General features: G+C 36.2%; 1 protein-coding gene across 1 annotated transcript in view; it reads right to left on the minus strand.

Moving 5' to 3' along the window:
* Positions 1 to 14,304, minus strand: part of Bend6 (BEN domain containing 6) — a 29,939-nt gene extending 15,635 nt beyond the window's left edge. Inside the window, exons 1-2 of the mRNA XM_004846098.3 lie at positions 14,185 to 14,304; positions 8,856 to 9,033 (exon numbers count right to left, since the gene is read on the minus strand). Coding sequence (XP_004846155.2) covers positions 8,856 to 9,033; positions 14,185 to 14,304 — 298 coding nt within the window. The remainder of the gene's footprint in view (positions 1 to 8,855; positions 9,034 to 14,184) is intronic.
* Between the last annotated feature and the right edge of the window lie 1,433 nt (positions 14,305 to 15,737).

The following is a 15,737-nucleotide window of genomic DNA, read 5'->3' on the forward strand; positions in this document are numbered from 1 at the left end:
TATTTCTTTATTATATAGTAAGTACTATGTTGGGGACATGTATCCTGTTTGCTAACTTTTGTGCTAGGAAGTCACTTTTAATTATGAGATAGTATCCACCTATTATCTGTGTAGACTTGAGCAAATTGTTTAACTACGCTGTCTCAGTTTCTTAAACTAAAATGGAAAAAACAGACTACTCACCTGGGTGACAGGTAAACATTCTGAACAGAGTCCGATTCGTAGCAAATGCTCTATAAGATTTAGTTATTAAACAATTTAATGCTGACAGGTTTTGCATTCATGTTCTTCTTTTTTAGGATGCTCTTAATTGTTTTTTGGGTTTTTTTGGTTCCAGGATCAAGCTCAGGTCCTTGCGATTTCGGGGCAGGCAGTGGAACCACTGAGCTAAATCCCCGGCCCAGGATGTTCTTAATTGATTTTATCTGTTTACTTTTTAAGGTTAATTTTAGAATCAATTTGGTCAGATACTAAAAAAACCTGATTCTTAGTGTTTTGATTGGTATTTCACTCAAACATTTATTCTGGGATAAATTGGCATCTTTTCCTCCCATCTATAAATGAGGGATGTCTCTCCATTTATTTAGGTTTGTATATTTCTCAGTTTTATAATTTTTTCTTCACAAATCCCACACATTTCTTGCTAGGGTAACTAGCAAATATTTTATAGTTGTTTATATATTATTGTGAATAGATTCTCTTTACTCTTCCCCTCCTTCCTTTCACTTCCTTCCTCCCTCCCTCCCTTCTTTTTATTTCTTTTTGTGCAATACTGGGGATTGATCTCAGGGTCATTCTACCACTGAGCTACATCTCAGCTTTTATCTTTTATTTTGAGACACAGTTTTGTCAAGTTGCCCGGGCTGGCTTCAAAGTTAAAATCCTCCTGCTTCAGCCTCCCATGTAGTTGGAATAACAAGTCTGTGCCACTGTGTTTGGCCTCTTTTCTTTCTTTTAGGTTAATAACTAAAAGATGATTAAGTTTGAGCCTAGCCTGGGCAACTTAGTGAGACCCTGTCTCAAAATACAAAAGTAAGAAAAAGGGCTGGGGATGTAGCTCAGGATGAATGCCCTGGGTTTAGTACCACAAAAACAAACAACAACAAAACCCCCAAAACCTGGTAATTTGTGATATATAAAGAAATAACCGATGTTTTAAAAAAAAATCATCATTACTAGATTTGAGTACCTGTTATATATCAGAGATTTTTTTTTAAAAAATGAACTAAAGCTTATGAAAATTAAAGTCCTTTGCCCTACACTCAGCATCCCTGGTGACCACTCCCAAAGACCTCCCATTCCATTGCATTTATTTGTTGCTTCTGATATTTGCCTTCAGAGTCTTAAATAATGATACGCACACACAACTATTTCTTGCTGTTTTCTAGGTTGACAGAATTATTACTATCAGCTCTGTAATAAGAGCCCTCAGCTCTCTGTCACCTACTTCCCACCTCCTAGAATGGGGTACAATACTTAGACACAACAAATCCTCTTTTCTCCCTTCTCATCATCCCTCTATATGGAACAGGTTTGCTACTTCCATAAATATTGTGTTTACATATTGTACAGATGTAAATATTATTGAAAATTCCATTCCTTAAAAAATGATCCCCCCCAAAAAATGATTTCCCTATAGTTCTCATATTTTAGTGACTTGATTTAAAAAAAATATTTCTTTCACTAAAACATCTCTAAAATTCCCACCAAGGGGGTGAAATCTTTGAGTGTGTTTGCATACACCCTGTCATCCACAGGTATATCTTCTTGGCAGTCTCTTGGGGAACCCTCCTGACCTGGACTATATGCTCATTGGAGGCGTCCCTTCTCTATCACATGATGGATTTCCTCTTCTGAAATGGAAAGACACCCATTTTCTAGATACCATGTCTCTCTCTTTACACTTATATTCTCAGTTTGGAGAAGCATATCTTGGATTTAGTTTCTAAAGATAAAAGTATGGAAGTACATTTTTGAGGTTGTATAGTTGTAAAAATATTATTATTTTACCTTTGCAAGTGACTGATAATATCATTGGGTATAGAATTCTAGGTTTTCCCTTCAGAATTTTGAAGGCATTAATTTGGGGGGTGTGTGTACCAGGGATTGAACTCTGGACCTTGTGCTTGCCAGGCAGGTGCGGCACCACTGAGCTAAATCCCCTGCCCAACTGTTTAATTACTTTGAAGTATGTATGGCTGGTGAGAAGCCCAATGCCATTCAGAGTCTCATCCTGAGCCTGTGACATGTTTGCCCTGTCTGAAAGCTTTGGGCTATTCTCTCTGCTTCTGGTGTCTGCAGTTCCACAGTGTTATGCCTTGGAGAAGTCTTCACTCACTGCACTGGGATTTTGGTGGTAGCTTTCTTTTATTTTATGAAACTTTTTTTTTGACAGTATACTTAAATTTAGATGTAAAAGTCAATTCATCATAGTTAAAGATCACTTATGTTCAGAACCTCTTATCAGTATTTATAAGCAAAAGTAAAATTTACTGTAGGAAAATAAGGAAATATGTATCAGAAAGTAAGGATAAGGTTGATTATTTTGTTTTCCGGTTTCAAATTATTGTTTTCATGTTAAGGTCTTGCCACAAAAAGGGGTTATCTATGTGAGTGCTGGGTGTGTTAGGTTGCTTGACAATAGCAACCATTTCACTATTTATACATCCCGCAAAATTTGTTGTATACATTAAATATTTACAATAAAATTTATAAAAATGGTTTAAATACATAGCATGTAAATTTATTTATGTTCTTGTGGTTTCTTTTGGTCTAGAAATTTGAGGCTTCAATTCTAGAAATTTGTTGTATTGATTTTTTTGTACCAGGGATTGAACTCAGGACCTTGCACTTGTGAGGCAGGCTCGATGACACTGGGCTAAATCCCCCGTCCTGTTGTATTGATTTCTTAATAACTTCTCCCTCTTTTCTCTTTTCAAACCTTTTGTCTTTGCATGTTAGGGCTCTTGGACTAATCTTCTATTTTAAAAAATCTTTTATATTTTCTTTTGCTTTATCTTCTTGCCTAATATCTTCCTAACTTTAACTTTCAGATATTTTATTGAATTTTTAGATTTTCTCCCACTTTGTTTTTTGAATATTCTGTTTTTGTTTCATGGATGCAACATCAGCTCTTAGTGTAGTTTTCGTCTGGTATCTGATTTGATTTTCATGTTAGAGAATTTTTTCAACTAATCCTATACCTTTTCCTGGCTGTGTTCAGTGCTCCTGAATTTATAGCAATGGTTCTACATCTCCTGAGAGAAAAGTTTTGGCTCTTGCAATGCTGAGGAGTGACTGCTGCATGTTATGCTGGAAGAATGTACTTCCAGCAGAATGTAGTAAAAAAGGGTTTTACATAGGTTTTTCAATGTCTTTTCTAATTTGTTCACTATTAGTACTGCCATAACCCTTTTCATAGGCAAAATTTCTGAAGCTTTTTGAAGTTCTGTGGTATGATCTGGCTTATTCTTTAAATTTTCTTTACTTCTGTTCCCTTTCCACCATTGTGAACACAGAATATCAGCTTTTCCATATTTTTCCAGAATAAGTGAGTCTTCACCCACTCATCCACTTTCCTTTCAGCTTCTAAAATTTTATTGGCATGTTGTATCCATTGTGGTCTTCTCTTGAATTTTATTGGTCTTTCTGCTTTTGTGAATTTTAAAGTTATTTTTGGTAGGGTTTCAAGAGAGGAAGGGGATTCAAGTAATTATCTTTAGCTTTCTGTCATATTTAAATAAAGCTGAGTGAAAAATTACTGATTTTTGATTCTACCAAAATCTCAAACTGAATGTTGGGTACAAACAGAAGATAGTATCATGTTTCTTTGTTTGAGGAACTGGATCAATGTTAGTATTAACAAAGATGAGGAAGAAAGAGAGAAACAAGATGAAGGTCAAGAATGTGATTTGAAACCAAAAGAGTAAAGAGACAATCTACAGAATGTGAAAAAATTTTTGCCAGCTATTCCACAGACATCAAGAATATATAAAGAACTAAAAAATTAGATTCCTCAAAATAAAAGACCCAATCAAAAAATGGGTGACTGAAATGAATAGACACTTCACAGAGGAAGTACAAATGGCCAATACATTAAAAATTGTTCAACATCACAGTCACTAGATAAATGCAAAGGAGTCAGTATTAACCAAGATGAAGAAGAGAAACAGGACAAAGGTCGAGAATGTGGTTTGAGACCAGCAGAGTGAAATGACAATCCATCTTATTCCAGAAAAAATGGCTATCATCAGGAAATCAAATAACAACAAATGCTGGTGAGGCTGTGGGGAAAAAGGAACCCTTCTACATTGTTGGTGGGAATGCAAACTGGTACAACCACAATGGAAATCAGTGTGGAGATTCCTCAAAAAATTAAAGCTAGAAATCCCATTTAACACAGATATTCCCTTTCTGGGTATCTTCCTGAAAGAGTTAAAGCCATTATATTACATGCATATTCATGTTTATAGAAGCACAATTCATAATAGCTAAATCTTGGAAGCAGCTTATATACTTACCAACAGATGAATGCATGAAGAAAATGTGGTATTTATACATAATGTAGTACTACTCTGCTCACAGAAAAGGATAAATAGAAAAGGATAAATTTGTAGGGAAATGGATGCACCTTGAGTCTATAATATTAAGTAAAATAAATCAGACACACAAGGTTAAATATTGTACTGTTTCCCCTATATGAGAAACCCAAAGTATAAATAAATCAAAGAGCAAAATAAAAGACAGACAACAGGAAATGGGGAGATAGAACTTTTATAAATGGGAAGGGGACTAAGAGATGTAGGAGGGAGTAAAGAGAATTGAGATGTGTCGTGTACACGCACCTGCTCCCCACAATGAATGTATTCATTACATACCACACACATGTAGTACAAACATGTACTACTGAATAAGTATTTTTAAAAATCTGATAATCACAGCTCATTGGTACACACTGATAACCAATAACTGAGAAGGATCATGTAGGAAGTGAAGGCAGATACAAAAAAAAAAAAAAATTCCAAGAAGGCCGGGGATTTAGCTCAGTGGTTCCACCACCTGTCTCGTAAATGCAAGGTCCCAAGTTTGATCCCTGGTACCAAAAATTAAAAAAAATAAAATTTTTTGAAAAGTCCAAGAATTGAGAGAGGTATATCATCAGGGATGATGAATTAACAAATAGTCTGAGATAAAAAGACTAGGGATTCAGGGGAAAAAGTGGTAAAGACAGTGCCTTGGAAGTGAAATGAAAACTTTTCAAGGAAAGAGAGTTGCCCACCTATGTCAAAATGCTGGTTACAGTGTGCTTAAGAGGACAACTGAGAAGTGACTGCTGGGGCTAGCAATATGGAACATTAGGGACTGAACCTGTGTCCCCCAAAAGGATATATTGGAGTCCTCACCCCCAGAATATGATCTCATTTGGAGATAGGGTTTTAATAAATATCGAGTTGAAATTAGGTCAGTAGGGTGGGCCCTAATACAACACAACTAGTGTCCCTATAAAAAGGGAAATATCTCTACAGAGAGCAGTGAACACACAGGGAGAATGCCATGTGAAGACTGGCATTAGGATTGTTGCCTTAAGCCAAGCAAGGCCTGAACAGACCCTTCCCTAGCACCTGCAGGGGGAGCATAGCTCTCAACTGTGAAACTAGCTTCTAGAACTGGGAGAAAATAAACTTCTGTTGGGGCCAGGGATTTGGCTCAGCAGTGCCACTGCCTGTCTCGCAAGTGCAACGTCCAGAATTTGATCCCGGTACCAAAAAAAAACTTCTGTTGTTTTAGCCACCCAGTCTGCAGTAGATTGTCAGTGCAGCCCTAACAAATTCATCCATTTGAATGAAGAACACTGATGATCCAGAGAAGAGCAATTACAATGGAATTAAAAGGACTATTCAAATGGGATCCAGAAATAGTAACAGGAAGCTGGCGTGTGCATGGTCATGCCTTTTAAGGAGCATTCTATAAAAGAAAGGAGAGAGACACGACAGAAGTAAATGACCTGCAAGTGTTCTTTTTAATGGGAGAAATGGTAGCATGTTTGATGCTAAACAGAATGATTCATCAGAGAAGGAAACCCTGATCTTCAGAAGAGCAAGGCAGCATCTCCACAGCAACATGCTTGATTTAGCAAGGGGTGGGGGCGGTGCATGGTGGGGAAATTGGCTACCTATAGAGGATCATGCCTGAGTCCCAGAGGGAGTGGAGCATAGCAGCATAGTACAGGGCAGAGCAGTCTCTTCTCAGAAAAGTACAAAGCAAAGTCATCAACTGAACTAAGGAGTGAGACTAAGGGAGGAGGTGTCAGGACTCGGTAGAGGAGAAAAAGAAATGGCAATCAGGGAGTGCAGAGAGGCGGGAAACTGTCACATGTCCATGTGTTATTGAAGTTGCTTCATACTCATTATTTAGAATTTCCTTGTCTATATTTATAATAGGAAATAGTCTATAATTTGGGGAGGGTTATGCTGTAAATAAGAACAGATAATAACAATAATAACTACCATTACTGAGTTCTCTTGTACCAACACTGGGTAAAGAACTTTATCTAATTATCTCATTCAATCTTCATAGCAACAAGAAAATGATATATTGTACCCATTTTGTAGATAAGGAAATGGCCAAAATTGTGCAGCTAATACGCAGAATTGGCTTTCAAACCATAGTGTGTCTCCGAATAGTTTCTCTGGTGTGAGAAACTGAAAGTGAAAATAAGGACTAAAATGTATAATAGGTAATGTGAAATAGGAAGAAAAGGGACAAAGGGGAAGGAAGTGGGAGGGCTAGGGGAAAGGAAAGAAGGGAATGGAATTAAAATGACAAAATGGAAAAATAGGAACAAAATCTTTGTAAATAGGGATGAATGGAGGGGTTGAAGGGAGGGCTGGGCAAGGGTGAAAAATAAGAACCAAGAGAGACTATGTAAAGGTGCAAATTTCCAATGATGAATGTCATTATACTGTATACCTAAAATGTACCAATGATTAGAATGAATAATCAATAATGCCAAATAGGAAGAAAAGGTCCAAAGGGGTAGGGGTAGTGGGAGGGGCAGGGGAAAGGAAAGAAGGGAAAGGAAAAATGATGAGAAACGGAAAAAATGGAAATAAAGTCTTTGTAAATAGGGAAGGGTGGAGGGGGTGAAGGGAAGGCTGGGAATGGGGAAAAAATAAGAACCAAGATGCATCACGTAAAGGTACAAGTTCCCAATGAGAAATGTAATTGTGTTGTATACTTAAAATGCACCAATGAAAGAATTTAAGAAAAAAAAATACCATAGTGTGTCACTCCAAAATTGATGGTGTTTATTTATTTATTATTATTTTTTTTTGATACCAGGGATTGAACTCTGGTCTTTGTGGTTTTGAGGCAGGCGGTGCAACCACTGAGCTAAATCCCAGGCCCAAATTGATGCTTTTAATGAGCAATTTATTCTAACTTTATAAACAAGCTTTTCATCTCCTCCAATGTTTTGAACAGATTATATAAAAATGGAAATTATCTTGTCTTTGAAAAGCACAAAAACCTTACTAGGAAAAAAACATCCATTATAAAAATGCAATGTTTAAAGTGAAGAAATTGGAGGTAATAGCTTGTTAATGGAATAAATATCTTTTCACACACATGTGGCTACTTGTACTTAAAATTATGAAAGCCTTAAATCTAATAGATATTCTTGGGAAACATGTGACTTAGTACTCTGTCAACTTCTAACCTCACTCATCACCATATTCCACCTGTCTTCTACCATTCTGCCTTGATAAAGGTCATGAAACTTTCACTCTGCAGCCATTGCTCTAGGGCAGGTGGCTACAGGGTGAGTCTGGATGACTGTCACACATTCCTGGTGGCCCTTCTTCACTTTCTTTCTCATGACACTTGTACAAATTCTGTGCACAAGAGCCAAGGTATCTATTTCCAAAATGTTCTGTGTATTTACTGTTTTACAACACAATGCTGTCCAACATAGGAAATCATTGTTAGATATTTAGCTGTCTAAAAAAATGCATAGTAACTACAAATGCAAACACAATTGTTAAAAAATAAACAGCCAGATGTGGTGCTGCATGCCTGTAATCCAGCACTGGGAGGCTGAGGAGGGGGATTGCAAGTTCTAACCCCTCTCTAGAGCAGTGGGGTGGGATGTAGAGCCCTGGGAGAGAGATTGTCTTAGCCAGAACCTGTCTAAAAATAAAAAGGGCTGGGAATGTAGCTCAGTGGTAGAGGGCCCTAAGTTCAGTCCTTAGTACTGCAAAAATAAACAAATAGCTAAACAAAAACCAAAAACCACTCAAACACAACAGGGGATCCTACGAATAAATATTAAAACAAGTGGTTTTCAATTTGCTTAAGCTGATCTTTATCCTTTATATGTCTCCAATGGAATGGGTTATTTTTCCACATTATTGTTCCCAACACAAAAACAAAAATGTAAGCTATGGAATCATTAATTCCAGTGCTTCCAGAATGGTTCACAAACCCCATTTTCTAGAGCTTTTCCTAGCAGAGAGGAATGAGATATGTACATCATGAGCACTTTAATGTAATTTACTCATCTTTTCTCTCTAGGAAGTACCATGTGAATTGCCATTATTAAATGCTCAATAAATATCTGTTGAACATTATTAAATGAATATAATATTGGGTACTTTGGAGGAAAATCTAACTTTTTTTGACCAATAAAGTAGATGTTTTAAAAGAATGTTTCCATATTTAAATCTTATAATCAAGTGACTTTTCTTAAAATACCACTCTTGAACTCTCTAAAGTACTGATGGCAGCTGATCTGCAATACTTTTCATTGCTTGTGTGGTTTCCCTTTCATCTGACATGCCAATTTCCTCCAAGTTTACCTTGTAACATGACCAAAGACTGTCGCAGCCGGCTGTTTTCCTTCCGAGTGTTTGTTAGTTTTTCTTTTAGGCTTTTTATCTTGGCACACAACTCCTCCTTGGACAGCTCTGCCAAGGGTATCTCGTCCTCACTGGAGCTCTCTCCAGGCAGAAAGGCGTTTCCCGAATATGGGACTCTCTAGAATATGGGCAAGCACAGGGAAAGAAGGGTCATGGCACCTGGAGTGGTTTCTCCCAAGCTCTGTGTGCCAGAGAGGGTTCATCAGGCCCACAAATTTCTGTTCCCACAAGCACTTTGTGCTATCAAACAGCTCCCAGCTTGTCCTTGACCATCCAGAAGTTCTCAGGATAAGGGAAGAACAGAGTTTCCTGCATATGTGCCTCTTTTGAAGTAGAAACCAGGATTCTGACTTTCTGCTTAGCTTCAGCGAACAATACCAAGCAGCACAGTGGACCCCCCAAATTTGCGGGGGTTATGTTCCTAGACCACCCTCGAATTGTGAAAAACCGTGAATTTCAGATATGGTCAGAAAAATATCTATTTTTATAATTTAAACCCTAGGGCCGGGGATTTAGCTCAGTGGTTTCGCTGTCTGCTGTGCAAGCACAAAGACCCGAGTTCGATCCCTGGTACCAAAAAAAAAAAAAAGAAATGTAAACACTAATTTAAACCCTAAATATGCTACATCTCCTGCAGTTATGTGATTTAACAAAATACTGTACTAATAAAGCTTTAGAGGTGCAGGGCATTTTGGCGGCATCTTAGAGATCTTAGGGCTTTAAGAACAAAACCAAACCGAGAGCACTGGAGACAGCTACACGTGGTAGACGGGTTCCAGGGCAGCAAGCAGCAAGGAGAACTGAATAACACTCTTGGATTAGCTACTTGCAAACCTCCCTCCAAAAAAACAATTGCTGAGGATATTCGCAATTTTCCAGAAATTGTGGGGGTTTCTGAAAACAATTATTAGTTAGGTTCTAAGAAAAAAATCTGCAAGCAACTGAGGCCGCGAACTTTGAACAGCTACTTCACAGGGGTATACTGTCTTAGCACAACACAGTAGAATAAACAAGACCATTAAAATCTGTGCCACGGCCTGTCTTAGGTCAAATGCCTCATAATCTGAACTGGACTTCCTTCATCTGTAGAGTTATACATAAATATTGTTTAATAAAATAGGAAACCTTAACAAGATGGTGAGAAGTACAAAATTTATTGCTTCCATGTGCCAACTACAAATAGTGGCCAGTGTTCAATAGGGCACCACATGTTAAGTCCGAAAAGTAGTTACCTGTAGGACCAAGTATGGGGTGGTAGTCACAAGGGTGCAGGAGGGCATTTTATGGATGCCAGTGGTCTAATTTTTGGTGTGGATAGGTTCCATTTGTAACACTTCATCAAACTGTACATTCTTGGTATATGCATTCCTTGTATGTATTAATATACTTCCATAAATTCCATTAATGTACTTCCATAAAATGTTTCTTTAAAAATCTCTAGGAAATAAATTTTCATGTGCCTCTTCACAGTTTCCGATCCCTATAGCTTATATATTGCACATTTATGCTTAAATCTTGCTCTGAGATGTCATTAATACATAACAAAATATGTGCAAGATCATTACGAATACTGTGAAAAAGCTTTATTGAAAGATGACCATGGGCTGTGCTACAGCTCAGTGACAGAGCACTTGCCGAGTATGTGTGAGCCCCTGGGCTCCATCTCCAGCACTGTCATCTAGAAATACATCATATTCAGGGCTGGGGATTTAGCTCAGTGGTGCCAACACCCGCCTCACAAGCACAAGGTCCTGAGTTTGATCCCTGTAGATACCATGTTTAAATATAAAAAGCCATACTATAAAAATAATAATTATCCTCAAATTGAAGTATAGAGTTAATACAGTTCTGCCAAAAATCTGAAAGTATTGGAGGTAAATTTCATTTTAAAATTTAGGTGAAAGATCAGAAGGCTAAAAATATCCAAAGAAATTCTCAGGAAGTATAATAGAGTTTTTCTTTACATGTACAAGGGCTTACTGAAAATCTGGAGCAATTAAAACAATACAAGTAGGTAAAGGGATAGACAGTACAGTCAAGAGATAGAATAGAGAAGCCAAAAACAGACACAAAAACATGAAGAACTTGAGTTATGCTAGAGTGGCACAGAGGCTCCTGGGGGGATGGATTCTGTTCAACAACGAAGCTGGAAAAACTGATGAATGATTTGGTAAAAAGATAAAGATGAAGGACCCCTACTTCATTACATGCACACGCACACGCATGCGCGCACATACACACACTCCTGCAGATGGATCCAGAACTTAAACATCAAAAGTAAATCTTTAAGCTGTATAAGAAAATAATTGTAGGGCCGGGGCTTTAGCTCAGTGGTTCTGCTACCTGCCTCAAAAGCGCAAGGATCCAAGTTCGATCCCTGGTACCAAAAAAAGAAAAAAAAGAAAATAACTGTAGATATATTTTGACCTCTGGACAGATTTTAAATATAAAATCACTGGTCATAATAAAAGAGTAATACATTAAACTAAAGTAAAATTAAGAACTTCTGTTAGTTAATGAACATTTAAAGAAAGGGGAAAGACATCAAACCAATGGAAGACATGTATTTGCAGTGTTAACTGATAAAGGTGTGTGAGTGTGTGTGTGTGTCTTTTTTCCTCTACAAAGGAAAAATAACCTAGAACCTCAACAGAAAAATTAGCAAATAACATGAACAAGTTAAAATAGGAAATACATAGGCCAATAAGTATACGAACAGATGCTCAACCTCATTAGCAGTTAAGAAAAAGAAAATCAAGTCTGGGGCACAATATCATTGAAACATCATGATGAAATATCATTTGGGGCAAACATTAAGGAGTTTGACAAAACCATGCATAGAGTGGACATGGATCCCTGGGGTTTCCTATATGTTGCTAGTAGAAACAAAAAATTGGTATACTACTTTGGAAAACATTTGACATTATCACAACTGTTCCCTTGCAATTGATTCTTAGGTCTATAAGCAAAACAAACTTTAATATGCACATGCAATGAAATATGTCCAAGAACTTTTAATATCAGCACTGCTGTGTCTCCTTAAACCTGCAATAGCAAATTACAATGAGATATTTTCATCTGTCAATTTGGCAAAAATTAGAAATACAGATATTAACACTTAGTTTTGGAAGAGGAATATAAATACAGCGACCCCTTATGCATTGCTGCTGCGCAGGTAGAGTGATGAACATTCTGAAAAACAGTCTTATGATATCTAATCAAATGAACCGAAATAAACATGTAGTTTGTAAGCCATAAATCCCCCTCCTGTGTATTTATCCCAAGGATATTCTCATGTTACATCTTTTTTTTTTGTACCAGGGATCGAACTCAGAACCTTGCGGCTCACATTGTATCTTAGAAGACACATATGAAGATTTTGTCATTGTTTGTGGAAGCAAGATGCTGGAGGTAATCTAGGGATCCATCACTGGAGGAACCAATAAATAAACACAGTACAAATAAAACAATGGTTAAATGCAAGGCAGCAGATGTGCAGGCAGCAATACAGACAGATGCTGAAAATAGTACTGACTGTATGGAAATGGCCTGAGTGTCCAACAGTGGATGAAATAATAATTAAACTATTACATACATACATATGTATGTGTGCATATGTATATAATGGCATACTATCCAGCCTTAAAAAAGAATAAATCTCGCTATTTGCTACTATGTGGATGAACCTCAGGACATTATAGTAAGTCAGACATGGAAAGAAAAACATTTCATGGTATCATTCATATCTAGAATCTAAAATAAAACAAACAAACCCCTCAAATATACATAGAGAATAAAACAGTGGTTCACCTGTGGCAGGTGGGGAAGGGGGTTAGAAAATGGGAATATTAAAAACAAAATAAAAAATAAGAAAATGGGAACATAGGTCATAGGATACATAGGATACAAAATCAAACAAGTCTAGAGATACAATGTTCAACATGAGGACTGCAAGTAACAAAACTGTACTACGTTTAGTATTCATGCTAAATAAAAGGATTTTAGCTACTCTCACCCTACAAATAAATGGAAATAGATAACTGTGTAAAATGATGATAGTGTTCATTTTTTCACTACAGTAACATTTTCATTATTTATATTTATCATATAACATCATATTATATACCTGAAATTTTATAATTATAACTTATTATTAAAATAACACTGACTGGAACAATCAGAAACAAATTAAGGTTTGTATTATGATATCAATACTGGTAAATGATGTATACAGGAGGTTGACAGTGCAGTGTGATTTATAATTTTAAAAGATTGAAAACAACCCCATGTATCATAGGAGACTCGTTAAATAAAGGGTGGAGTAATACGGAGCTGTAAAAAAGAGAAAGCTATTAATGGAAAGATCTTCAAACTATAGGGCAATAGAGGGAAATACAAAGCAGTATAAATGGTAAGTTACTTTTTATTCCAAACAGGACTAAGAATGTATATTCATATTTACTTTATTTGAACAAAGAAACACAGGAAGGACAAATAAAAATGAACGGCAAGAAATGTGGTTACCTGTAGCGAGGAGGGGTGTGTGTAAGGGGTAGGATTGGGTTTGAACAGGGTAGGTAGGAGACAGGAATATGAAGGGAATTTTCACTGTTTATCTTTTAAAAAAGTTTTAAACCATAAGAATGCAACATAATTAAAGAGTGAAATAATATATAAACACAAAACACTACATGTAATACAAAGACATATACAAATACATGTACTAGAAAGATATACAAATAATACAGAATAAGCACATCAATTGGCTGTCTAAAGTATATGAGGGGAATGGATTATGAGGTGGCTATGAATTTGGAATATGAAAAGAAGAGCAAGCAGTAAGTTTTAAAGAAGAGGTATTCAGTTTCTCTAATATGCTTTTTGGGGGGATATTTTTTTTGGTACTGGGATCAAACTCAGGCTCTAGAGCTTGCCAGGCAGGCGCTGTGCTGCTGAGCTAAATCCCTGGCCTGGAAAAATATTTTCTGACAATTTGTGCATCTTTAATTTCCCAGAATCACAAGCAAAGTTTGAACAATGTCACCTTTGGCCATAATTAAACAAAACTAGGCAGATCATCTATTGAATATGTTTCTAACTCAACCTGTTTGACATTAAAAAGAGAGCATGAAACCATATTCCCTTAATTAAATAAAGAATTAAATGGAAGAATAAATTAATAGACTAGGATAAGTACAAATAAATTATTATGAGAGGAATTATGGTAGTGCTAGACAATAAAATTAAATCAAGGCAACAGAAAACCAACCTGTCCTTTATCCATGTCATTATTTGCATTTTCTGAGTCCATTGTCTCTGTCCTTTTCCTCTTTCCTTTTCTAAGAGCTTCAGTACTGATGATTTCATCCGTCTGCAAGATCTTCTGCATTTTCTTAATTAGTTATCACAGGTTTTTCTGAAACTGTAGGAGGCAATGGGAATGCCCATGTGGATGATGCTATTCTGCATATAGCCCCAAAGTTACTATTTTTCCTTAAAAACAAAACAGAAAGGATATATATTATATAGGATATATATTACATGTATATATGATATATATGATATATTTACAAATCTATGTTTCATAATGACACTACCCACTCAGGTAAACTTTCACTACATGCTTCCTACAGTTCTTCCTCCTACCTACAAACTTCACTGTATGTTTTCATTGGATTCAAAAGCCTTTATGTTCCAAGATCATTATGAGGCTGCTCAGGATGTGATACACAGTGGGGTGTCCCTTACAAAATAAAGCAGTGTAATGTAAAAAATTTTACACCTTTATAATTTTTTTCTTGTCAAATAGCTATGAAGAATCTAAAAAAATAAGTTGCAATCTTATAAATAGTATCACAGATGGCTGAATTTATATATTTTAGGAAAAATATGTAGTAGAAAAATAATAGTAGACCTCACCAGGACCAAGAACCAAAACTGACCCAGGGAGAACAATAAAAATTTTTGGAAGTCGCCTGCTGTGCAAACACAAGGACCCGAGTTTGATCCCTGGTACAAAAAAAAAAAAAATTTTTTTTGGAAGGTTGTTTTTCGTTTACTTTAAAAAAAAATAATTCTAAAGTCTTAAGATGGAAGATTTTTCTTGGTACAAATTGAAGAACTGTTCTATTTGGGTCGAAACAATGAAATTGAACTTTTAGTTCTTAACATCCTTAGCACTTGTATGTATTGGTTTGTTTTCATGAAAAAAACATTTAGTTATAAATAATAAAACTTTACAGAAGGAACTGAGCTTAGAAATCTTCAAGAAATATATGGACCATTGAGCAGATGGTAACATTATGTTTCTTATTAAATTTGTACTAAGTATTTATATAGAAAATATGGTTCTTTTGTCTATCTTAAGTAAAAGCCATTATACTTTATTCCAACCTTAAAAATGGATGATCTTGATTTTTGAAAACTTTATGCTTTTAAACACATTAATAGTACTATGATTACACATAGGACTGTATTAGCAAACTAGCCTAGAAATATCAGAGATCTTACCCAGTATAACGGTTTACTCATAATTTTAAAGGTATAAGCAATCAAAAAGCACAGGCAAAGTTGGGAAAGATCTTAGGCATCCTGCTGGCTTCTGAAGTCCTTCTTTCTCATCTCATGTATGTACTTCATGGTCCAGAATAATGGGGAGGCCTCTAAGTTAGGTTTCAGGGTCACCTCATGTAATGGGGAGTGTGGAAGCTGTGACTTATCTCTATTTTACTTTTCAGAATTGTGTAACTTGCATGACATTCCCCAGGGAACTGTATATCCATAAATTCTATGGATGCTTGCCATAAGCAAAGCTAAACTAAG

This window comes from Heterocephalus glaber, unplaced genomic scaffold (assembly GCF_053883595.1).
Source record: "Heterocephalus glaber isolate CG9 unplaced genomic scaffold, H.glaber_assembly_v1.0 deba00000594, whole genome shotgun sequence".
Lineage (NCBI taxonomy): Eukaryota > Metazoa > Chordata > Mammalia > Rodentia > Bathyergidae > Heterocephalus > Heterocephalus glaber.